Source organism: Solea solea, chromosome 11 (genome assembly GCF_958295425.1).
Source record: "Solea solea chromosome 11, fSolSol10.1, whole genome shotgun sequence".
Taxonomy (NCBI): domain Eukaryota; kingdom Metazoa; phylum Chordata; class Actinopteri; order Pleuronectiformes; family Soleidae; genus Solea; species Solea solea.
Genome location: NC_081144.1, coordinates 18,813,522 through 18,840,024, shown reverse-complemented (window position 1 = coordinate 18,840,024; position 26,503 = coordinate 18,813,522). Strand labels below are relative to the sequence as shown.

The following is a 26,503-nucleotide window of genomic DNA, read 5'->3' as shown; positions in this document are numbered from 1 at the left end:
TGTAAAGCTGCGTCCACCAGTCATCAGTTAAAGGAAAGATAACGATCGTAATCAGTAGGATTTCTTTTTTTTTTTGCTCGTTCTACTTTGAGCGGCCTAAAACCTCTCAATGCTCCAGGTTTTCATTAGTCACCGCCGTGACTTCACACATGGGGGCTGTTGTTTTTCACAAATCAACATAGTGGGCCCTGTGTGAGTTGTATATATATTATGCATCCGGACGTGTATGTGGTAATGAGCAAATGTCGGCGGTGAAGTGGCACTGGTGTGTGTGTGTGTTGAGGTGAGAGGCTTGAGGGCATGTGTGACCTACGTGTTGAGTTGTAATGTAAATGATCCATGTGTGGTTGGCTGCAGTGTGGTCATTTGTATTTCAAACAATAAGAGAGAGAGAGAGAGCAGAGCTGAGGGGAAACATTCAGTGACAGCTGACACTGAAATTAATCTGCTGCACTTTTAATGTTTAGCCTGTGATTCTTTGTACGGTCAAAGGTTTTATAACTTAGTAACAGAGCAGTTGACGTTCAAAATAGCAACACTTCACATTGTAAAGTGTTTTTTTGTTTGTTTTGTTTTTTAAACACTTGGCACAATATAGGACACATATTTTTTGATGAAATGATCAAAATACTCTACTTGTTAAACTACCAAAATAAGGGAAACATAATAGACAGTTGCAGGAGTAGTTATATCACAAAGTGATAGAGGATATGAAATCCTGCCTTTTAGTCCACAGTATCCAAAGGTTAACCTCCAAAAATGGGCTGGGTGCTACAGTCTCATACTGGTCATAAACAGTCTAAATCCAAGATTAAACAGGTGTTTTTTTTAGTACATATAGATTTAATTGGCATCCACTCCTGGGTCAAATGACTTTGTAATGCACGTAGGTTTTTATAGTAACCTAAGACCCGGGTGAGAACTATTTTTGCCAGAGATTTGCCAGCGCAATGCTACGACATGCATTCATTTTCTACTTCCTACGGTATACTGTTTGTATGCGCTTAACTTAGCCATTAGTATTAATCTTTGCAGCAAACAAAATAACTTTCAACATAATTGATTTCATCTGAACAATTAAAGGTGTGAAATAGAAACCAGCTTAACTTTATTACTGAGGTTTCTGACATGTCACGATTCACACATGGGTGATGCATTTATTTAAAATGCCGGGGTTTTACATAAAAGCAGCTCTGCGAAAACAAAGAGCTGCTTTTAAAACACCTTTTTTAGCTCCTCGCCAAAGTTTGAAAAAAAAAACCCAGGTATACCCACAAGTTTTAGTGTGAAAGAGGCTTTAAAAGTACATCCAGTAGTTTCTTCATGTCACACTCACTTCTCCACAGTGCCTTTCTGACTTTACACACTTAGTCTAAATCCACACAAGACCTTTTTCACAGTTTCACAGTATAATCAAGTGAACTGTATGTGGAAATACGGTCTTATGATAACTTTAGTTGGGGCCCCTAAAGAAAATATCCTCAGCGGTTTTGAATTTAACATAGATTGTTTTAAAAATGTCAAGTATGCAAGTGTGATGATGTGTATGATTAAGTAAAATGCTAATGCACTGCTGACCTGTGTGAAAAAAACGTAGTTCACAGATGTAAAACTATGCACATGTTCTCTATAATATCTATGAAATGGAACACTTGCAAGTTGAAATGTTTTAACCTTTAATCTTCTGTGAATCAGGCAGTTATTAAATGTTATGATTATTTCATCAGACAGCAGGAAACGGATGTGTTGTATATGTTTTATGCAGTAAATAAAGCTGGTCTTAATTAGTAACAGAAAGAGGTCATGGCTCATAAACTCCTAAATTTACACTAGGGCTTGACATGAACCCTCTGGCCCTTCATACCAAGCAGTGTTGTATTTAAAACACTTTGATCATCCAAAAATGTTCATTCTCAAAAGTATCCGTGAGCAGTATGTCAGCCCGAACTTTAAAATAATGTAATTTGAAATCGGCATACTGTATTATAATTCATATTTCGCAAATGTAAGCTCCTCCCCATGTTTTGTTTTGTGTACATTGAGGAAACAAGTCAAACAGGAGTGGCAGATGTTCCCATTTGCTGACCCATGGAGAATGACCTGCTCCTCAAGGCACATTCTTCCTCTCCTCATTCCATATCGAGTGACCGCCAACCTAAAGACCATTGTAGATGTTTAAGGAAGCGCAAAGGGAAGAGTGCAAGGAGACAGAGCTTAGAATAAAGTTGCGGTGGATTCCCGAAGGGCAGAGGAGGGAGGTCATCCTCCAGGATCTGAGGAGAGCCCACATACACCCCACCCCCAAAGGCTTCTCAGTGCCTCCATTGAAAGCCACCTGTTGATTCAGTTCCAGATGACCCTACTGGGCTCACTGATATCAGATGAGATGGAGAGAGGAGGGAAATGGAGAGGAGTGTTTGGGAGAGGAGTGTGTGAAAATGAGAGTTTATGTTAATCCGTGCATGCCTTAAGGTTTCTTTGTTTCTTTGTCTTGGTCCTGTATTTGATCCTGTTTGTCAAAATCAGACGCCAAAGGCAGAGAGAGCAAAGAGTTCAAGAAGTAAACTTAATAATATAATATGAAAGAGAACATGTTACATACAATTACGAACACTGACCACATTTTTTTTTTCCATGCAAAGTCAATGCAAAGAGGCAGGTAAGCACATGAAAATGCCACAACGCAAAGACATAACTTTCTTGGTGTGTGCTCCAGTCTCTCAAATTGAAATATTTTAAATGTTTGCACGTTACAACGATGTCATGAAAGCAAGTCAGTGTATCAAAAATGGAGGAGTGTTAACATTTGTGCTCACAGTGAAAGAGGGCAAAGGAGAAAGGGGCGGGAAACAAAGTGAGTGAGGATGTTGGACTACTTAAAAACATGTGTGTCACTCGATTGGTTGTTGGTTAGTTCTAGCTTTACACCCAGACGAGTATAGTCTCATAATCAAATGATCCCGTGACATGGATCACATGATTAATGCCAAAATCACGCCTTGTTTTGTGCGAATGCACCTTTACAGATGTAAAACATGAGAGCTGTCGTGTTTATATGAGTTTAATTTATATTTACCAATGGTGTGCAAAAGTATGAGAAGGTTAAATCTGTGATACATGTACTGTATGTGAGTAAAAGAAAATGTGGCCTTTATAGTTTGACAGTGGTTGAGGAAAAATAAATCAATGATAATAATTTAAATAGGCAATCCAAACATGTTCCCATCATATAGAATATCACTCCAGCACATTCTGGTTTTAGTTTGCTCCCAGACGGACATGCCTGAGGTACCTCCAGAGAGAGGCGTCCGAGAAGCATGCTAATGCCCAAACCACTTCAAATGGCATCCATCAATGAGACGGAGAGGGAGTTCAGCTCCAACCCCCACTGCAAATATCTGAGGTTCTCGCCCGCCTTCACCCAGACACCCTGTAAAGAAAACTTATGTTGGCCACTTGTAACCACGACATCATACTTTCTTTCGGTCATGACCCAAAGCTCACAACCACAGGTTGGATTGTAAATCAGCTGGTAATTTGAGAGTCTTCAACCTTGTGCACCATCACACCCGCCCTTCAGCACATCATGGACAAAACGACTATACTCCACAGCTACTGCTCCACTTCCAATGAAAGCCCCAGTACACTGAGTCTGTGTGCTTTCAGCTGGATTTTGAAGAATTTCCAATGGCTCAGTGACACACTCTGAAATTGCTTTTCCTGCTCCAGCTGTCTGAATATAATTTGCAGTCAGTCTGTGAGGAACCGGCCTTAAAACGCTGCCTCAATTGTTAATAGCGGTGGTCGGTAAGTTTAAAGATCAACAGAAAGATAAACGTTTCTAGTTTATGTTCCCCTCCACCAACCTGCCACAAGCAATTAGCTAACAGGTGATTGACAGCACAGAGCAGCTTTCCTGCTACACTGATCCTCGCTGGTCTATTGCCCAAACTACTTTCTATGAAATCAAACAGAGAACTAAAGCTTATGCCAGAAGTCTGACATATTAAAGTACTTTAATATAGTTCAGCATAGGACTAACAATGGCTGAGCTCACACAAATATATGAACTTGTAAAACCGCACTGGAGGAACTTTAACTCTTTCACAAAGGGTTTGATCGTTGATTATTTTAACAGTTGCTCAACCATTGTGAACTTAATGTTCTTAAAGTTAATGTTTTGAGGATGACTCAGCTATCACTTCTTGTCTTTGTGATCCCATTAAAGTCCTCTTACTCATAAATCTCGTGTCACAGCTTCAGTGTCTCTCCTCTGTTGCTAAAAGCTTAATGCCTGATGTCGTGCTAGCACTTGCATAGCTGGCCACACTCTCTTTATTATTATTATTATTATATCTGCATTATCTCACAGTTGTAGCTGTCATCACTGCTCGGCGCAGGACACGTGAGAACCTTTTTGGAGCAGCGACGTCCCACATTAGGAACCGATGTCCCCTCTTCAGCACCACCTGTCCTGCTGGTTAGAGCCCACCTCCCCACTGTGGTCTGTGGTTTGCTGAGGTATAAGTATGTGAAGCATTTCTAACTCTGACTCCAAGTAATGAAGGACTGTTACGCCAATGAAAGTGTTGGGACAGCTGTGTGTGTGCGTGTGTGTGTGTCTGTAAGGAAGCCAGGTGACGTAATCTCCTTGATATTTAAGAATTTATAGAATTGCTCATATGTACAATTGTTCATATTGATCAACCAGTCAACCAAACAACAGACAATCAATAAAACACTCAACCAACCGAGCAAACAACCGACTAACTGATGAACTGACCAATCAATCAACCAATCAACTAACCAACCGATCAATGAAGCAACCAATAAACTGACTGACTGTCCAACCAATCACTTACACAACCAACTGATCGACCAATCAACCAACCAACCGATGAATGGACCAATCAACCAAAAAAACAACCAGTATTATTTGATGTTATCTGCATGTATGCACTAAATGACATGAATACATGTATGATCAGTTTTAGATTTAAAGCAAGATATAAAAATCATACTTAAACATTAACGATCAGTTTTAGATTTAAAGTCAGATATAAAATCATACTTAAACATTAACGATCAGTTTTAGATTTAAAGTCAGATATAAAATCATACTTAAACATTAACGATCAGTTTTAGATTTAAAGTCAGATATAAAATCATACTTATACATTAACGATCAGTTTTAGATTTAAAGTCAGATATAAAATCATACTTAAACATTAACGATCAGTTTTAGATTTAAAGTCAGATATAAAATCATACTTTAACAAGGTGCCGTGAACATCACGTCAAAGGCGTCACTAACCGTGACATTAAATAATGTCAAAGTCTTCACTATAATCTTTTTCTTTACCTTAGGGATACAATTGTGATTCTCTTACATTAATGAGTGTGGCATTTGTTCCTTCATTGTGAAAGATTTTCAGTAAACTCTATTTGCAATGGGATTTTCTTGATCCACCAGTTATTGTAGCCAGCGAAACAGCAGGTCTGTGCAACACTTACAGAATAGCATGCAGTGAAACAGGGAAAAATCAAAACCTGCCAGTACCATTATGACATTATGCCAGTGAAATAACGTGACAGCACAAACATTGGCACGTTCACACGTTAAGCAACACTCATTAGTCATCAAGATAAGTGGACTCCTCATTATCACTCTTGACAGTACCAGTTTTTAAATGCTACTGGCTGACATTTTTTATTTATTGTGTATATTGTAGACTTTGAATCCTCTTCAAATGCATCTCAGAGAAGTTAGGCCACAGTACAAAACACATAAACATAAAACCTATCTATAAAAAGATGTAACAGGTGACAGGGTCACATACTGTAGAGGAGGCCTGTACACAAATAGGCCTTTACCTCTGCCGTCTCAAGCTGCGAGTGATATTACCTTCAGAGCCGACACTTCTCGCGTTTTCAAGACTTCTACATCCCGGGTGATTGATAATTACGCAGCGACTGAGGAACTCGTCAGGTTTACAGTGGACCTGAACAGCTGTGATCACATTTCACATGCACGTGGACTGTAATAGCAGTTGTAGAAACAGCAGTATCGTGGTAACAGAGTTGTAGCTGTGGTAGTGGTTATAAAAGTATCCACTGAAGGGATCTGTCGTCGGATTGTGTAAGCCCAGTTTCAGTTTCCACATCGCAAGCACAGAATTCCTGAGGTAAACGCTAGATAGTTTGCGATGTTTTTCACTTTTATTTCGGACATGGAAATGGTAGGAAAACCAGAGCCCAGTGAATCCTCACAGGCTGCCACACCTTGGTATGCCAGTGACACACAGAGAGAGAGAGAGAGGCTGTGGTTGCAGATCAGGTGATGTTGCAAGGTGAGGCTTGTATGTGTGTGGGCAGATCTGGAATGCCAGCATAAGAGAGGGTGTCCTTTACTTTCTGTTGTACAGCTGATCTCAGGTGCTGCCATGTAACTGCCATCTTTGCCACAAAGATAAAAAACAAAAAACACTTCCGAAAAGGTGTTTAACCTTGTGCCACAGTGAATAGACTTAAAATGACCTGCCAGATGGCAAATGACTATAAACACACACGTTCACTTTCACTTGTGGCATTGTCACAGGAGGCTGCTGCATTTCTGTGTTTAGACAGCCTTCCTGCAGCTGTCACCTCCATTCTTTCAAGTGTGGGAATGCAGGGCGTGTGTGTGTGTGTGTGTGTGTGTGTGTGTGTGTACTTCTTTCCTACCTCTTTCATTCCCTAGTCCTCATGGAGACCAAAACCTGGTCCTATTTTTTTTTATATTATTTGAATTGTGGTTAGGTTAAGGTTAAAGTTAGGGTTAACTGTGGTCAAATGAATAGATGTCAATGCAGTGTCTTAACAAGAATAGCTGCACAAACCTGTGTGTGTGTGTGTGTGTGTGTGTGTTCTTGTATGGGTATCTTTGTGAGGACCAACATACTTATAAACCTTAAGGGTGTGAGGACATTTCGGGAAAGTGAGGACAGTTTGGCTGGTCCTCGCGTTCTTTCACCACTTAAAGGGATTTTTGAGGGTTAAGCCCTGGTTTTAGGGTGTGTGTGTGTGTGTGTGTGCGTGTGGGTGTGTGTGTGTGGGTGTAAACCCGTGAATCAAAGGATTCACATTTTGGAAGAGTGAGGCCTTTTTTCTGACTGGTCCTCACAACTGCTAAGGGCTTTTTGGTTTTGTGGCATTAGGATTAGGTTCAAGGTTAGGGTGAGGCATTAACTGGTTATAGTCAAAGTTAGTGTTCATTAAGTGGTGACGGTTATGGCTAGGAATATGGCTTTGGTTTTGACTGGAAGTCATAACAAGAATATGTGTGTGTGTGTGTGTGTGCGTGTGCATGTTGATGACGGGCAGGTGCCTTCATGTACCAGCCTGCGTCTTTGCCATATTACACAGAGTCACAGGTTGTGAGTGCTCAGGGTGCAGCTGCAAGTGCTGGTGAATGCGGTAAAGATGGTTGAGAGGAACGATGTGTATGACAGCTGTTTTTGGAATGGCAGTTCATTTCAAGGCCCGTCTGTCACGATGGCTTCGCCGAGAGCCTGTTCCTGCTTGTTGTTCTCTTTCAGCAAACAGCAAACACTCCAGCGAGTCCCTCTTTGCACCTGTGAGGCTGATGAGGTCTGTGAGCTGCTGCCACATGGCTGTGAGACAGGAATGAAAGAGAAAATATTCCTCCTTAAAGATGGGGAGATTTTTGGAGATGCATATTTTTGTTTTTCTCTAACTCCGGCCCACACATTCTCCCAAGTGATCTCTCATAAGGTGAACAGAGCTTTGACATGTCACTAATTACTCTTTGACACGAGGTCTCTGGAGTCTAGCCTTTTGAGTTTCCATATTTGCCCCAAAGACTATAGAGCAGGGGTCTGTAAAATATTGTGTGTGTGTGGGGGGGGGGGGTGATTTCTGGGGGAAAAGTAAGGAAAATTCATCAAAATGACTGAAATGTCTCCTCTGGTGACTATAAAACCACAAACTCTGCTAATGTGATAATAACATGTATTCAGCTCCACTTCAGTCCCCCCACAGGCAGTGGTAAGATGTAAGTAAGTACAGCAACTCATTTATGGTATAACTTCACTGGAAATGAATGTGGTACTTTTAGTCCTGAAAACTTAAAGTACACACAAGAAATATACTGTAATGCAGAATACAGTCTCATGTCGCGTTAATCACCCAGCAATTACCAGCAACAACATTAAAGTGACTGTTACTGATGGGAAATCACGTTATATTCATTATTTCCTAGTCGCGATGTGATACTGATGCTTTTTTTTGGTCGTATGTGATTGTAAATCTTTGGTTTGACAAATATTGGCGTACGAATACACTTAAAAATTTCCAATAAAAGGAATTTAGTAAGTAAGTGACAGTAAGTTTTCCTTTACCTTGTTAACCAGTTTTGATATCCTCAGATACACGCTGAAACTGGTCAACAAGGTAAAGGAAAGGAAAACTAACTCTTTATTCCTAAATTCATAAGTGTGATTACATTTTGCAATTACAAATGTGTTCTTTTATTCAAGTGGAATTACAACTGTTGGCATTTACACACTGTGACACCATTCTTATACTCTGCTGCTTCACTTAAAAAAAAAAAGATGACCTCACATACCCTCATGGGATAATGTTGTCTTATCTGATCTGATATAAATTTCTACCATTGACAAAATACAATGGAGGTTAATTGTAGTATATTCTCGACGATCAGAACACCAAGAACCTTGTTGAGATAAAATCAGTAACATCTTTTAAAAATAAAAACTGAATTAAAATCATCGGGCGACAGATTCTTTTTGTACAGATGAAGTCATGTGAGCTTAAACAGGTTGAGGAAATGGAAACATCTTGCGAGTGAAACACGACACGGTTCAGGCTGAACTTTACTCTGTAAAAAACAACGGCGATAAGAATAATTGGAACGTTTCAAAAGAAAGGTTTCAACAGTGACAAACGTTTTGGAGCCGACCATCTGTGAACCATTAGAGGGACTGCACCTTTAGGCCGCTTTGCACTGACTTTGAATTTTGGACGCGATGGTGGCAGCATGATTGGCCCAGAGGTAATTGTGATGTCAGGTATGATCAGCTCTCCTCTGTTCTGCACACGTATAGAAGAGAGATCTTTAACTTCTCGTTTTCTTTTCAGCTGGTAAATATAATGCACGTCTGTGTGCAGTTCACTGACGTCACCTGCAGCGTTTAAGTGTTAACGTTCCAACTTCTGAAACAAGTTAGGTCCGGATGGCAGGTTTCATGACCGTAAAGATTCCTGGCATCTGAGAAAACCAGTGAAATCCACTCTGCATGGCTGCCTTTGTCCTGGTCACTTCAAGCTGAAGTAGGATGAAAAAAAAACCCACATATTCTCAAGGTAGAAATTTACAAGCAACTTCACAAGAGGGTAATAAGCCGAGTCTGGGAACGACGGGTAACTTGAAACAACCTCCTCAAAGAATGCAAAATGACCAAATATTACTATTGTCAGAAGCACGACGTTCCGGTTTACGCAACTTAAAAGGCTCCACAGTCTCTCAACAAGACATAAATCTATGTGAAACTAGACTTTGGTAATGGCCTAAATCTCTGGTGGGACCACAGTTTTCCATAAATCATAACATGGCTGAGGTTTGAGGGCGGCAGCGATATTCTTGTAAACAGCTTATAGCTGTTAGTGCCCTGGCTGCTTGAACAGAGACGATTCAGAAACCAGCAAAGCATAAAAGAACAATTAGCTTTCCAGCAAACACAAACTCGCACACAACCCTGGAGAAGAGTCCTGACTGTCCTGAGTAAATGGCAAACCTTTGTGTTGTTGCTTCTTTTAGTTCCACGTGATTGTTTTCCAGTATTACAAAATTCCAACCCCATAATTGTCCCCACAAGTGTGCTCACCACTGATGGGCCAAAGCGAGCCGAACAATCAACACATCCTGATGGGAATAATAGGTCTTTGTTCTCTCTCCCCCCCCCACACACACACACACACACACACCACGTCTGGAAAACCTTTTCAGAGTGAGTCAGGCACATGCTCACTGTTTTCAAACCTGCACCCACTTCAGGAGAGCTGAATCTAGTTTTGCCATGTGAGTGCTCAAGGACCAGTCTCAAGTCTCTCACACTTATTCACACTCGCTGACAGACACGGCTTCTGGAGGCAGAGAGTGGTTAAACCTAAAATAGAGCGAGAATGACAAACGAAAGAAAACAACACACAAGCATGCCTTTTAGTTTCTCTCAAATGTGACACACAACCACAAATCATCTCCCTGGAGCCAGATCACGACACTAAACCCTGACGCTCCGAGGACAGAGACAGTCGCACTGCGATATATACAACTGATGCTGAGTTAACATGTGCATGTGGACATTTTTTTTTTGGGGGGGGGGTGAAAAATTGTATACTATACCCATACCCATACATTACGCTCTCTGGCCACTTTATTAGGTACACATTCCACCTCACAACGTGGCAGGAGTGGCTGCTGTAGCTCCAGGGCTTCGAGAATAGACTGTATTCTCGAAATAGACCGACTGCACATAGTGTCATGCTTTGAAAATAGAAGCCTCAGAATTTGGACAAAAGTAGCAGTTAGCCACCAGGGGGCAACTGCACTCAGTTTGAATGGAAGTGGATGAGAAAATGAGCCTAAATCTCACTTGATATATTATACAATATCAGTAAACAAAGTTTTACAAACAGAAGACCACGTCCATGATCGGACTTGCACTAAGTTGCACTAAGCTGCACTTTATTACCACGTATTTGAAGTTTTACATTTCGTTGTGTCTTATTTAAGTCTTTCATTTAATCTTTCATTATTTTTGTTATTTGTTATTTATTGTGTGCCTTTAAGCCGGGAGTCGCTGCAAAATTTCGTTATGTCCTCATAATGACAATAAAAACTCTTGATTCTTGATGATTATTTACAGTCTGTGACTTCATGCTTTGTAGTGTTGTGTGTGTGTGTGTGTGTGCATGGTCTTCTTCTTACCTTGGCTGTAGCAGTCAGGTTATGTGAGGTACTGTTGTCCGTCTATCATCTTGAACCATTGTCCACATTTTCTTCAGAAGACTCTCTGCAAACCCCTGGAGATGTCAGAAGTTGCTTAAAACACTCAGACAAGCACCGACAGCCTTTCTCCTCCGTTGCTGATGCTCAGTTTGAACTTGTGATTGGCTAATTAGAAGTTGAACAGGTGAGCCTAATTAGAGTAGATTGCTGATGTCAGACAGCAGGCCATGATGTCACCTCTGTGACCTGTGACCTGCCGTCAGTCACGTGATCTACTTCCACCCGAAAACATGACAAACAATCACATGCGATGTTTGCTCGACACTGACCTTTCATCACATTCGTCCTTGGGAAGCATGTGTGTTTAAGTCAGCGCTTATTACAGGATGGATTTAAAGCTGAAGTGCATTAAGGTGAGTTTGAATTCAAAGACCAATGGAAATTTTGCAGAACGTGCACATTGTAAACATTTTCTCAGTGACTTAATACATCCTGTGTATTTATCTGCGTGACCTTTGTCTCTTTTCCTTCCAGGCTGTAACACTCCGGTGGGTGAAAAATTAATTTCTTTGCACAGCCCTGTGTAAATCTCTCAGATTAAAGCTTTTACAATCTGGCTCCAGCCAGTGTTTATCTCCCACACATTCCCCTCATCAGTTATTTTACTGTGGGTAAACAGTAATGAGAGAACAAACACTGGCATATTGTGTATCACAGCGCTTACACGGTACACGCACATGAAGATTAGACGTGTCTGTTTGAGTTGTTCTTTTATTAATGCTGCCGTTTGTACTTCTGTGATCATGAGGATCTTTATTGTCACTATACAACCGATTGCACAACGAAATTGCGATGTCAGAGGCAGGGTTGATCAGAGCCGTGTCACTGGTGGGCACATAACAAAGAAAAGAATGAAGATATTTCTCAACTCAGGGGAAACTGAGGTTGGGAAGCACAATTCTTCAAAAATACATCCCCTATTCTAGTAATACAAAGCTGAATGCAAATCAGTGAAGAATTCCTTTAAGTAGTTTCAGCAGCAAAGTTCTTCAATGATGATTACTGGGTGAGCTCACCTGTTGGATACACATATTAGAATTAGAGACAGCATGAGCATCAAAAACATTCATAGAAAGTATCTATCTATTATCTATTTAATCCGTCTGCGCTGCTCCCATCTCCAGACGGATTGTCCAAATAGCAGCATGAAATGTGAGCGTTCAGTGCCAAGAGCACAGCAAGCACTTATCAATGCAAAACCAACCTCGGCATTTTCAGCATTCTTGTCATTTTCTAACTCAACTCGGCCTTTCACAATGTCATCTTGTGGCAGCAAATTTAAGAGGAGAATAGCTCAGCAGCAAGAATGAGGTCTACTTTAAGGACAAGGGCACACGACTCCTCCTCGACTCGTCTTCAGCGCCTCAGCCTGTAATCTTAGAGGAGCCGTGAATGTGGAGAAGAGCGGGGGAACGACAGGGAAGTGTCTTTCATTGCTTATAAAGTCCCCTGCTTCTTCCCACACTTTGTGCGTCACTGTACATTTCTTCTCTAGCCATAAATCATTTGTGCCTCACCTTTCCCGCGTGGTCAGACTCCTTTCTCTCTACTGTAGACATAATGAGAGGGCAGAGAAAATGAGTAAATCAAGGGTGTGACCCTCTTCACCCTCACACAACTGCAGCTGCTATTTCTCAGTGTCGTCCCTGCGACTGGCCTTGATCTATCTGCCTCCGACTTGTAATGATGAAGAAGAAGTGCACATAATACATTACAGCTGCTGGTTTTCGGCTACACAAACAACAGCATGACTTCACGGCAGAGACGTTCTCTGAAGACTAAAACTCGTACAGTAGGTTGGCGTCTGTATCTGATTGTAATTAATTGCACTCTAAGGAGTAGGTCCAAAAATAAAGTAGGATGCTGCAACTTTGACCACCAAACTTCCCCCAAATACTGTTCTGATTGCCACTAAATCCCTACTGGCCTTCTTCTGTCAGCTCGTGTTCACTTGAATTTGATGGGTGCAGCCGGAAACCCTAATGTTCAGGCCACAGACTTCGAATTTCTCAAACCATGGAGCAGTTTGCCTCAGGGATGAGTCCATAACTGCAGCTTTGACAGCACAGCCCCGCTGCTCATTTGCCTCCATCCGTGTCCATTTCAACACTGTTGTGAAGGAAAAACCTGAGCCACAGACATAGTTTAACAATGTGTCAGTGACTATAAACAGGACATTAAATAACATGTTTTATAAATAATAAAGAGGAGAATATATGAGACAAAAGAAGCGTGCTCCCATACAGTAATATAAAACAGATAGAGCATGCAGACCTATGCATATAATTCTTCCTCACCAAGACAGACATGTCCAAGACAAGATCTCCCACAATCCCCTCTGTGGTATACCACAATTAAAAAGGATAAGTGGGGTTGTATAAGATATTTATGCAAAGTCAGCGTGCTACATGTACAGAAGACAGCATTCACGGCGCTGCTGCTGCTGCTGCTGCTGCTGCTGCTGCTGCTGCTGCTGCTGCTGCTGCTGCTGCTGCTGCTGCTGCTGCCGCCTGTTTAAAGAGGATGAAAGGAGAACCTGAGAACATGATTTATGTGCTGTTGTTTTCTGTGAATGTCAACCAAATCAAATCTGCTTCATTTGTAGAGACCAAAATGCACAAGTCAGTCAAACTCTTCACGTGGAAAAAGTGGAAGACACCTCAGGAGGAGCCACAGAGGAGGAGGAGGAGGAGGAGGAGGAGGATCCTTCTTCCAGGACGGACAGATGTGCATTAGATGTCATGATTACAAAGCAGATCAACAAGGTAATAAATTAAAAAGAAAACATTTACTTCAAGGTCCAACTGTAAAATACAATGAATCCATCCATGTTCTTACTGATGTGCTGCCTTTTAAAACACACTGTTGCACTGAGGAAATATTGTCCCTTAGAAAAGGGACAATATAGTAAAGCTCAAATGTTTAAAATATAGCATTCATTTGTGTCATTTTTATGCATTTATAACTCATTTTCTAAACACAAGTCTTATTCCCTCTCCTAACATGTGCTGAATACTGTACTGTGTGTAACACACTTACTCTTCATAAGGTCTTCTACTATCACTATAATCAAATAAAGAAAATAAAAGTCAATCAAGGCTCAAAAGCTCATGGTTGCTGAGGTACATTTTACAAAAATAAAAAACTTTTCTCCAAACAACGAGCTGAAAACATAGCCGCTATGTCTGAGTGACACAGCTGTCGTTCAGTCATTTACTGACATCTTCTGACTGCAGAATGAACTGCAGCACGGACTCAGGAAAACACTGAAGGTAGTTTTCACCGTTCAAGTGGCTGCAACTCTCAGACACATGCGGCACATGCATGAACATTAGAATTTCTTCTAAAAGAAATAAAACGCCAAACCAGAGTGACTGACCATTTAATGATCTTCAGAAGTAAGTTAAACAACAATTTATTTTACAGTTTAAAATGTCCTCATGGAGGAACAGCAAAGTACACTGAAAATGAAGATTGATCAAAAGACAGTTTTCATGTTAATCACTGTTGTTGTTGTTGTTGTTGTGTGTGTTTTTTTTTTTTTGTATTTTCTTTCCATTTGTTTATCAAAAAATTATAAGTGCCTTCAACACAACCATGAGAGGATTCAGCTTGCAGTCATAGAAATATTTACAACACAAAACTGACAAGCATGGTTTTTACTTTCAACATCGGTTTCACACGCCTCGCCTCCCGTCTCTTTCAGACTGCACACAAAACAAAAACAAAAATAAGGACCCTGAAGAAAGACAATTAGAACGGGGAAGATACACAAGAGCACAGATTAAGGACAATAGTATTTACAGCTCGGCTCAAGGAGACATTTAAGGGATGGAGGCAGATGATCAACACATCCATTAGCGGCATTATGTCAAGTTCAAGTCACATTCATTGCCTTTTATGATTTTACTTGATTTAAAAAATAAAGCATGCTACAGTAAAGACGTCATGAAGTCATGGCTTAATGACCTCAAGATGCACAGGATGATTTCCAGACAGCAGGGGGCAGTAGAGGACCACACTACAGGGACAGAAAGTCGAAATAAACTGAACATTGAACAAAAGGAAACCCCGACAATACAATGGTTTCTTGAAAATATGGACACAAAATGTAAAGCACTGTAGTAACAGAGTTGGGCTGATGAACAATACCAAAAAAGGAATCAAGTCTGCCCTCTGAGGCAAAATACAAAGTCACATATGAAAATAGGTTCTGAACAAATTTTGTTTTAGATACATAGTGAGTGTTTGCAAAAGATGTTTTGGCACAGAACTTTAAAAAATATTTTTTTCATGAATAGCACTCCCGGATCCTGAAAAGATCCTTTCCATCATTCCCCTCCATGCCCTCGCCTTAACTAACAAACAAACAAACAAACAAAACAAAACAAAACAAAACAAAACATTGAGATTTTCATGATCTTGTAAAATAATTCACTTGGTCTCTTGACATTGCTTCAGTCTTTAAATATTTATAATATTTACAGTTTCACAATTGTCCACAATACCCTTAGGCTTAAAGAAGATGCAAACAAAAATAGACAAATTAAATATTCTTTATATAGTCCCCTGTTGAGGCATTGAGTGTAAACTGTACATCTCTTAACGTCCCCTCATGAGTTCCTGGGGCAAGGAACCCATCGGGATGGAGCCTGGAAATGAAGTAGAAGTTGGCTGATGGTGAGGGAGTAAATGCAGTTTGACTAATCAGGCTGAAAAGATTCTTGATCAATTTCCAGGCAATGGTTCCTCATATATCTTCTGCAAGCATGGCTGATTACAAGATTCATTCTATAACATGGATCATATTATACTCAAACCTGTACACAGTTCACAACGTTTTCCCCTAACATAGTGCAATGACGTCTCACATTGTTTTTTTCTATAAAAAAAAAAAAAAAATCACTTTTATGAAGGTAAAAAATATCCCATAGGAAGGTCTCAATCCATAGCTTTATGGATGCTATGAATTAGAAAAGGCATTGCACAACACCTCCAAAAATGGCATAAAATGAAATGAGTAAACAGAAATGATCCAAAATCCTCCTTTGACCCTTCATGTCCTTTCCACACAAGTATAGTTTTTTGGAATTCAACGTCTCTGGGTGATTTAAGGACTTGGTGAATTGAAGATAGAAATGGTCGAGTGCATGCGAAATTAGATTTTTTTTTTTTTTTTTCTTTCAATTCAAACTCAGAAAATATGAGGCAATCCCAGTTTACTGGAGTCCAAAAGGGCTGGTGTTGGCTTTGTTGAAGAAGAAAAAAATGGAGGTAATTAAACAGAGGCGATGACAATCATGAGGTGAGGGGAAATGCTGGAGATGCTGTTGAGAAGATCTGGTGCCAGGCGAGAAAGGTGGCTCTCAGAGAATTCACATGGCGGGAAAATCTGCACCACATAGGCTGGCTGTGAGTCGAAACAGAGAAAATAATCATCTGTTATGAGGCAGAATATCATTTTTTTGTTTTTTTTTTTACATTCTGGTAAACAAAAAAAGAAGAAAGAAGAGCAGGAAAAGCTCCGGTGGCCTGACCTGATTCGAGCCAGGGTTGGGTACGTTGATGATTCCAGCTGCCTGTTTGGCTTGCAGGTAAGTGATAAAACCACTTTTCAAGGCTTGGGTTTGACTGAGGACATCGTCTTGATCTCGACCACAGGGTAGAGCCAGCAGCAAACAGTAGTCATTCTCCATCTGTCATCAGTGATCAGTCTTAATTATTAAGGTAAACATAAAACACACCCCTAAAACTAAGCTGCTGAGTAGTACGGTGTGTAAGCATTCGCTATTGGAAACTGGGCGTAAACATGTCGAGGAGAAAAACAAAGCTGCAGATTCACAAGGAAATCATTTAAAAGAATACTTCACCGATTTGCATTTAGCTTTGTATTACTGGAATAGTAATCTGGAGGCGTACAGCTGTTCTACCAGCAGTAGATCATATCAGCAGTTTTACCTTTAGTTTGAGCTTTACCATTCCATGACACATCAGCTGTCAATAATGCCAAAAGATAGTTTTAGTTTGTACATATTTTATGAATAATAGAAGTGACTGCTAACCTCACTGACAAAGTATTGCTTTGCCAGTTAAAGGAATACTTGACTGATTTGCATTTAGCTTTGTATTACTAGAATAGTAGTATTTTTGAAAAATTGTACTTCCCAACCTCAGTTTCCCCTGAGTTTCTTTGTTAGCCACCAGTGACACTTGGTCCTGTTAGCATAGCTGTTAGCAAAGATGGCGGACACTGTTTACATTCAGGGAATGAGGTCCCGCCCCCCTACGAGTGGATCTAAAAAGTGCGGAATTAGCGTTGCAGTCTCAAGCCTCAGGTTGGGAAGCACAATTTTAAAGCTCAAACTAAAGGAAATGAACTGCTGATGAGCAGCTGTACGCCTCCAGATCATCAGCAAGCCAACAACTTCTGTCTGTTTGCCTCTGCCTTTCACAGGCTTATGATACATGTGCCCAAAAACAGATTAGTTGCTCACAGACTGGTGCCACACTTGCCCGACTTCTTCATTAAAATGACAATAGTTTGTTTTGCTGCCTAGAAACCTGTAACCTGTAGTATTAAAACCTTTACCATCAGCAGCTACAGGTGTCAACCAGGAATGAAATCTTAGCAATTTAAATTTTAGGACCTAATGCTCAAAGGCAGATAAGGCAAATTGGACACTCTAAATTGACCGTGGGTGTAAATTTGAGAGTGGATGGTTGTTGTGTCTGTGTGTCCCTGTTATGGACTGGCGCCATGTCCAGGGTGTGACCCCTGGATAAAGCGGTAGAAGATGAGTGAGTGAGTGAATGCTCAAAGGCAATTAATGCACTCACAGTCATTCTGCGTGCCACACTGTCCAACTGGGAAGCCTCAAGTCTCATTCTCTGGACAATACGGAGGAGAGGACCCCCCTCTGGCGGTGGCAGAGAGCGCTGGGACAGCATGGTGTTGCCAGACACAAAGTGCAACTGTACAGCAGCCTGGTCGTTTTTCAGTGCCAACAGGCCTTGCCATACAATAGGATATTTCTGGAAAGACAAAAAAAATATGATTGATATAATTAATGTCTTTAAAAATGTGAATGCTCACACTGCTGGTCTGTTTGTCTTCCTACCGTCAAAAGCTGCACCGTGTCAACAGAACGGTGTCCCGAATGTTCCAGCTTAGCGTTGGGCCGTGACTGCAGTGAACTTGATGGAGGTACTGCGGGCTGAGGTGTTGATAGAAAGGCTGGTGGACCTTTCTGTAGAGACAGATCTGCCTTGTGAGTAAGACTCATGGGGGAAGTCATGGGAGACTGGTACGAAGGTGAGACTGTATCCCCTTGTATTCTAGAAATGTGGGAGATGTCAGTCGAGGTAGCATGGTGAAGGTGAGAATTCTCGGGTTTCAAATCACTTCCTCCTCCATGTGCCTGAGACATTTTGCCCCTGTGACCCAGGTCAGGTTCTGGAAGGACCTGAATTAAAAAAAAAAAAGTACATAACAAATTAAGAGAGCTATATTTTGTATGAATATTAGTAATGATGCTAGTAAAATTAATGCTAATATACAATAGTTGCACAAAGGTAGATAATAAAAGACAGTAAAAGTATATCAAGTGACCTGTGATGGTGCAATCCCCTTGTTAGCAAGGCTGTGTCCCTGTGAAGGATGTCCTGGAAATTGAGATGGGAATCCCCGCATGTCCCGATATACTGGAAAGGAGCCGGCACCTCCTGGATGCATCAGCTGAACTCCATGAGGCAGAGGAGACCCCATGACTGGACTAGAAGAATGGACTCCCCGGATTCTACTTTCATTGGCAGGTGGATGTATCAGCTTTCCTTCTAGTGGTTTGAGTGACTCTTTTGTGGAAAGTTCAATTGTCTTCCCGACAATAGGACTCTTAGAAGGTCCAGAGATGTTGCCTGTAGATATTCCAGACTCTGATGAGCGTGACTGTCTTGCATCTACACTGGCCTGCTCTCCCAGTTGCTGGTGCATGAGGATGCGCTGGTGCATATCTCTGTACTGGTCCATTCGTATGCTTGAGTGTAGCCCTCTGTGATCACTGCGAATCATCATTACATCGGACTGATGTTGGGGCACAGATGGTCTAAGGGTTTGATTAAAGTGTCGGCCGTCTTCTTCTGTTACACCACTGCAGCTACTACCTGACAATGACCGCTGTGGACTTGAATGAGACTGTAATACCATTTCACGGATAACATTAGGCTGCGGTGTGTTTGAGCGCTGTGCAGGTCCTGTGTGTGGGGAGGAAAGCGTGTCTCCTCTCCTTCCATAGTTCATTCCAGAAATTGGAGGGGTGTTCATCCTGGCTTCATGACTCATTGACTGTGTGACACTGTGAGGTTGAATTATAACAGAGGACTGTTCTGAGTGTGGATGGTGCATGCTAGAATGATATGTAGATATTGGTTGCATGCCATGACCCAGAACAACAGAAGTTCCAATAGGAGAACCACTCGGAGGACAGGCTTTGGCAAAAGGGGAAGGAGAGTGAACAGCTGTTCGAGGAGATTGGGGTTCTTGCTTAAGATGCAGAGCTGACCGGTCAGATTGGACACCTGGGCTGGGGCTCATGCGAGTTCCAGACAGCGATGGATGATGTGGACTCATTACTGGACTGAGGTTAGACTGCTGAACAGCTTTGCCAATATCCATTTTTTTTGGTAGAGATTCTGTCCCCAGTCCTCTCTTGCTGTGTTGCTGTTGTATCACTGCTTGGTTGTACATTAAAACTTGAGGAGAACTAACTGGCTGCTGGAACATTTTCACCACACCACCCTGGGTTGATGTGTGGTATGGAGATTCAGATTTGTCATAGCCAAAACTCTCCTGTTTAGCACTAGAAATAACAGGCTGAGCATTGTAGGACTTGCCAGTCAAGAGGACTCCTGTGTGCCCATATGCTGATGCAATTGGAGCTACTTTTGGAGTAGGAGACTGGGATGATGTGATGACTGGCTCTTGTTTTATCTGAGATTTGGACACAGATTGCTGAAACTCTATATCGCCAGCACTAGCTTGAGGGATTTGACTAATTTTGGCTCTCATCCTGTGGGGCCCCTCAGTTTTCTGACCTGAATAACTCAGAACAACAACACCCTCTGATGTATTCATCCTTAGGCCTGGACTGGAGCCTGTATTGTAGGGTGTGGTCTCAACAACAGAGCGCCCTCTGGTTCCATCCTCTACTATATCCATGCCATGGTAGCGATTATTCTCATTGGAATTTGATCTAAATTTCTGCTTGGGAATAGTTAGGCCAATACTTCTGTTGCTTAGAGAAATTCGTGGGGTTTCCTCTGTATCATAGGGCATTGGAATTCGACTTATTACTGAGGTAGCAGGAGAAATTACTGTATGCTGCGTCTTCTCCCCACAGTTCTGCTGGGACTCTGTTAGAGGAGACGGTTTGCGGTGTATGGACTGGATGGGGAAAGGTGGTCTCTCTTCTGAACGTAACTGTCTTGAATTCACTGTATCGGAGCGTATTTCAGTCTCTGACATCCGTAAAGGATCTGACAGTACAGATGTCACGATCGTTGTAGGTATAGAATTGCTATTTGATGCAGACACATATTTGGGTTCCATTAAAATTTTCCTTAAAGTACTTGAACTTGGGTCAATATCTGACGCCTTGGTGTCGGGGGGCATTGGAGGATTTGTTGAAGGGGTTCCTCCAAGTGTAGTCGATGTTGGTACAGTGGAAGTAACCACTGTAACATGACATGAAGGTGCAACATAGATTCTACTTTCTTCAGATCTCTGAGGCCAATCAGGTGTAAGTGGCATTTTGGCTGGCCGCAGCAGAGGTACACTGAATTGGGATACAGCCTGTGGGCGCGCAGGAGTTGGGGTAGATGGTTCTGCTGCTCGAGGATGGTTTTTACAACTAAAGAGGTTGCTTGTGCCTGAATGGAAGGCAGATTCTTTGGGTACAGGTTGTTCAACGTCTGGCTGTTCTGCCTCTTTCGGTGTGTCTACGGTTATAGCACTTGTAACATCACGTCGACACGTTGCAACAGCAGTGACGACAGAGGTTGCTATAGATACCCCAGCTGCAACCGTGACTGCTTTTGAATTAATGGTTTCTGGGTCTTCTGGAATCGACTCGGGCAGCTTGACTGGAGAGGGCTCTGGTTGGGAAATTTCTTCAGGAATATCACCTTTCTTGTTAGGTCCACCTTTACGACTTTTCGACTTCTTTGGGGTCTTTGCTCTAACCTTTCCTGTTTTCTTGGGTGTTTCAAGAGGAGGGGGGTCTTCAGTTTCTTTAGCCACTGTTGCTTTTGGGCTGGGTGTTAGGGGACCATCATCTGAATCTGCTGCAAGGATATTGTTGATCACCATGTGTGTTTCAGGTTCCATAATCTCATTAGATGAAGATGATATCAAAGATTCAGGAGTAGGAACAATAGCAGTGTATGTAGGAGGAGCTGTGAACCCATCAGTATCTCCACAAAGTTCTTCTGCTGTAATGGAATCAATAGCAGCTGCAAGTTCAGTTTCACTTGCAGGATTAGCTCGTTTTTCCTCCTCAACCTCAACGTCTGGCTCCACAATAACAGGAGGCAATATAGGGGGTTGATCTGGAGGTGGTTCCTTATATGGCCGAGGAGGTTGCTCAACTGTAAGTTTGGCAATATTTTCCACTGCCTGCTCTAATTCCATCTGTTGTGCTAAGAGAGTAGCTGGATCAGCAGGAGGTTCAGGTTCTAATAGAGTGTCATCCTTTTCCTCTGTATCATGCTCTTGTGATTCTTTTGTGAAGTCAATTACCTTTGTTTCCTCATTCTCTTGTACCGCAGTCTTGGGTTTTGTGATAGCAGGAGCTTCAAATGACTCACACGCATTGTCCTCTGCACGAAGTAAACCTTTTACATCATCAACGCTAACACGGATCTCAAGATTTTTTAAATTGTGTGACATATCTTCGGTGACCTGCTTGATATTTCTTTTCAACCTTGGAGTTTTTATTTTAATACTCTTTTCGGGCCGTCTTTTCTCAGAGGAGCTGGTGTCTATCTTTTCATCATCAGTAGATTTCTTTCCATCAGAATCTTTTAAATCTTTTTCCTTCCTGATCACTGGTGGACTTGCGTTTTCTGTTAATTCAGGTAATGTTATGAACAGGTCTGGTTCAGCTTTAGGCTGGAGGTCTGAGTCATCATGACTTTCCACATCGGCTTGGTCGGCCAACACTGTAGTGCTACCAGGCTGTTTATCTATCCTACTTCCTTTCTTATTAGCTGGAGCAGATGAAGTTATGTTTGATGATTGCATTTTCTGAGTGCGTGGTGAACGCCATCCTTCAGAAGCTTTAACCACCTCTATAGCACTTGAGGTGTCTTTAACCTCTGCATCATCTTCCATCATTTTCTGCTGATCCCCTTTTGCTGGTGATGAATCCTCACCTCGTTTGATGCCTCTCTTCGGCGGACGCCCTCGTCTAGCGTTGGTGGTTGGAACTTGAACATCTTGCTGTGTTGGTTCTTTGTCAGTTCCACGTTTGCGCATGGACCGTGACGACTCAACTACCTCTTTTCCTGCTTGTTCATCTTCATGTAATGTGGCATACACTGATCTTACATTCCTACGACGTGTCCTCCCATGAATCAAACTTGACTCAAGGTTTTGTTCAGAGTCTGAAGCATGAATTGGTGATTTGGATGTGTTTTTAGACTCAAACGACGTCTTTGGAGCTTCTGCACGAGGAGATGAGGCCCTTTTGAGTTTCTCTCGATCAATCCGTTCACTCTTGCGCGTTGCAGGTTTCTCAGTGGCAACATTTTGGGGAGGCTGTGTGCTTCGCAATACTGATAGTGGTTTTGCCCTTTTACTCTTGGGCTGTCTGCGGTTTGGTATAGGTTTCATTTCAGCCTCTAGTTCTGGCATACATGCCTCACTATCTGTCTCAGTCTTCTGAGATTCCTCAAAGTGTTTGGTTTCCTCATTTTCTATTTTAGGTTGTGTCTCGATTTCAGATATGACTTCAATCTTTGTATAGTCAGAGTAATTTAACTGTCCACTTTCTCTTTCAAACACACTCAAGGAACCACCAGGAGTATGGGGCTTCCCTCCCACAGGGGGATTATGTTCCATTGTCAAACTGTCACAAATTTTTACTTTAGGTTCATTTAACTCCAATTTGATTTCCTTTTCAGGTTCTGAAACAGTAAGGGGAGAGATTACTGTTAGCTTAGGAGCAATTAATTTGATGTCTTCCATGGGAAGAGGACGAGGTGGCGAGACATCAAGAACTGGCTCTGCTTTTTCTTCTTTGACAATTATCACAGGTTGATCAGAGGATGGAGAAATTAAATCCCTCTTTTCTTGTGACATTTCTTTGGGGGAAGGAACAAAGGGTGAAACAGACAACATTATAGGTGGGCTGTCTAATATGTCATCAACCTTTAGAACTGGTTCAGATTCCTTATCAGACGGCTCACCATCACAATTCTGTCCAGGATCTGCCACTACTGAATCATTCTCATAATCAGGTGTGGGATGGTCCTTGTCCTTTTGTTGCTGAAGCTCCAAAAAACGACTGTGGAAAAGCACAGTGGGTTCTTGTGGAATGTCACCTCCCCCAGATTCAGTCGGTGGCTCAGTTGGTGGCTTACCAAAAGGTCTAACAATTCGAGTCTCTAAATCTTGGTCTTTACGTTCAAGATGCTGCAAACGCCGAGAATCTTGCTCAAAGATTGAACTGTGCAGGAAGCGAGAGGCAAACAGTTCCTGTCGCTCTTGGTCTTGTGGTTTAAGTTCCTCCTTTTTATCGTGCAGCTTTTCCACAGAATCAGTGCGAATCTTCTTCTTTTTCATATACCAAGAAGGAATAGGCCGAGGTGCTAACTCTACTTTGTCTTTATCTGAACAGCTGTGGGAGGTGGGAAAGCGTGAGGGAAGAAATGACCAATTATCTTCCCTGGAAGAATACAGCGTCTTGGCTCTCTCAAGGAGTGCTTTTGTATCAGGAGTTATAGTTTTGTCCAATGCAAAAGAATAAAACTTGTTCTTTTCCAAAGAGCCTGACAGTTTCAGGTCTGTCATTCTCTCATCGCGTTCCCTGAGGATGTAAGACAAGGAGCTATTGGACCTGTGTTTGTTTTCTACATCATCATCTGAATCAGACTGCACTTCACCAGGTTCTAAGTCTTGTCCAGGGCGTTTGCGGATACTTTCTCGTTTTACAATGTCACTTGGAAAAGTCATTTCCATTCTTAATGTATCCGACTTGATTCTTCTTTCCCAACGATGCATAAACTCCTCATCACATCCAAGCAAGGTTGCCTTAAGTTTTGGGAGCTCAGTGTCAGAGGACTGAAAACGCCTGCCTAAGCCCAAGCTGTTTTTTATTGATTCTGTGTGTGAACATTTTTCATCTGCTGTTGGGGATGATTTTCTTTCTTTCTTATTAAGTGACACCGAATTTGGGGCCGCTTCATCAGGCTCATTTGCAGGTAAGTGCCCAGTCCCAATTGAGGATGTCATACTTTGATAAATAACTTCATTCAACTTTGGCACACTTGAAAAATTCCGCTCACTTTTTGCAGTCATAATTTCAACGTCAAAATTCTCCATTTTCTTTCGTATACAGGAAGAGAGGTCGTTGGACAAGTCCTGAGTTGGTTTTCCAACATCATGTATGACATAATCCTTTTCAAAGTCATGAGTGTCATTACTTGGCGGGGTTTCGAACTTGACTTCATCAGGTTCGCCAAGCTTGGGTCGAAGCCACTGACTCTGTTCAATTGGATTTGTGCACATATCAGTCTGGTCAATGTGCACAAAGTCTTCGTCTCCATCATCAGAGTCTCTGCACTTCCTTCTCCCTGGTTCATTTTCAAACAAACCTTGTTTCTGTTGTTCTCTGAACTGATCCAAATCCAGACTGCTGCCATCTGATGTCTTTGTGAGACTTAAGCTGTTTTCGCTTTTTGAGCCCACTAAATCCATTTTTGGACAGGCAGACTCTAATAATTGGTCTGCAGAATCTTCAGACATCTCACCTAACCTTGACTGCCGCTCCACAGAAAGGCCTTCAGAGTTGCTTTCACAGTCTTGTCCATCTTTAGGGCTGTTAACTGTGACCACCCGTATACATTTATCCTTGTGGTGCTCCTTTTTAAGCATCCCTTTTATCAAAAGGTTCTTATCCAAATCTGGCTCCTTGGCATTGTTCCACAATTTATGATATCCAGGTCTGCCAAAGTCATCGTCACTAGTTCTCTTTTGTCGATCAGTTTTACCAGAATCTTCAAAGCGCCTTTTCCTTGCAGCTAAACGGTCAATATCCATGGAAATAATGTTGTCAGATCCCATTTCAGATTTCCCATGTTTTCTAGATTTTATTTTAGGATCCTTGTCAATAACCTCCACTAAGCTGTGCATAATTTTGTCTCTGGGCACCTTCCCATGTTTAGAGGTGTCACCTTTTGATGGCTCTGAGCGGAATGGAGGACTTCTCTGGTCAGCTGAAGGTGATGCCAATCTAGGACTGTCATTGCCACTCCTCTGATTTAGTTTTTCTTGGACAGCATGACCAATTAATTTTCCTTCTTTTTCTTTGACACGTGTTAACTGCACAACACAAGGCAGAAGGTCTAACCTTCCTTTACTTGAGCTTTCCTTTGGAATCTTACTGGCTTTACTTCGTAGGACAGACTCAGGGCTAACATCTCTTTCAGTCTCAGGTTCAGTCTCACATACTTGGATAATAGGTGATGCAACTTTGAGCTTCTTAACCCTCTGTTTTTCACTTTTGTCCTTGTCGCCTCGATCCTTACATCCAGCCCGCTTCTCCTTATCAACCAAATTCCCTCTTTCAAAATCAAAAAGTCGATCCTTCTCAAGTTTGTCAGATTTATTATACCTTTCAGAGCGAGCTTTTTCAAGTTTTTCAAATCTGGGTGGAGAGATTGAACTGCAGCTACCACTCCTATCAGAAGATCGACAACGAACACGCCGGTCTGAATCACTTAGTATCCTCTCCGAGAGTGAAGGAGATGCAGTGGGGCTAGCAGGACGACGAGTGGCAATGTGAGACGGGCTTTGGCTTCGCTCGATGGTCCTTCTACCATGATCACGCCCGCGATCTGTTTCAAAGCGCTCCCTTTCTCTTTCCCGTTCCCGTTGCAGATAGCTGTATTTGCGAATGTCCTGCTCATAAGGGTCAGCTCTGTATTCCCGATATTCCCGTGGATCTTCAAAGTATTGTGGATCATAGTAATCTCCCTGATATGGGTCCCATTCAGCGTAGAACTCTCGACTTCTAGCAGTGTATTTTCGACGTGGATCTTCAGTATATGTTCCTGGTGTTCGTACATTTTCATAATATTGTCTATCTGCTTGAAATTCGTATTGAGTTCGTCGGTCTTCCCTGAAAAGTAAAATAAAAC

The 26,503-nt window shown here is 41.9% G+C and overlaps 1 protein-coding gene across 1 annotated transcript in view; it reads right to left on the bottom strand.

Moving 5' to 3' along the window:
- Positions 1-14,455: 14,455 nt before the first annotated feature.
- The window catches only part of spen (spen family transcriptional repressor), a 28,650-nt gene continuing 16,602 nt past the window's right edge, over positions 14,456-26,503 (bottom strand). The window contains exons 11-15 of the mRNA XM_058642072.1: positions 18,699-26,484; positions 18,208-18,552; positions 17,927-18,121; positions 16,627-16,785; positions 14,456-16,499 (exon numbers count right to left, since the gene is read on the bottom strand). Coding sequence (XP_058498055.1) covers positions 16,368-16,499; positions 16,627-16,785; positions 17,927-18,121; positions 18,208-18,552; positions 18,699-26,484 — 8,617 coding nt within the window. The 3' untranslated portion in view covers positions 14,456-16,367. The remainder of the gene's footprint in view (positions 16,500-16,626; positions 16,786-17,926; positions 18,122-18,207; positions 18,553-18,698; positions 26,485-26,503) is intronic.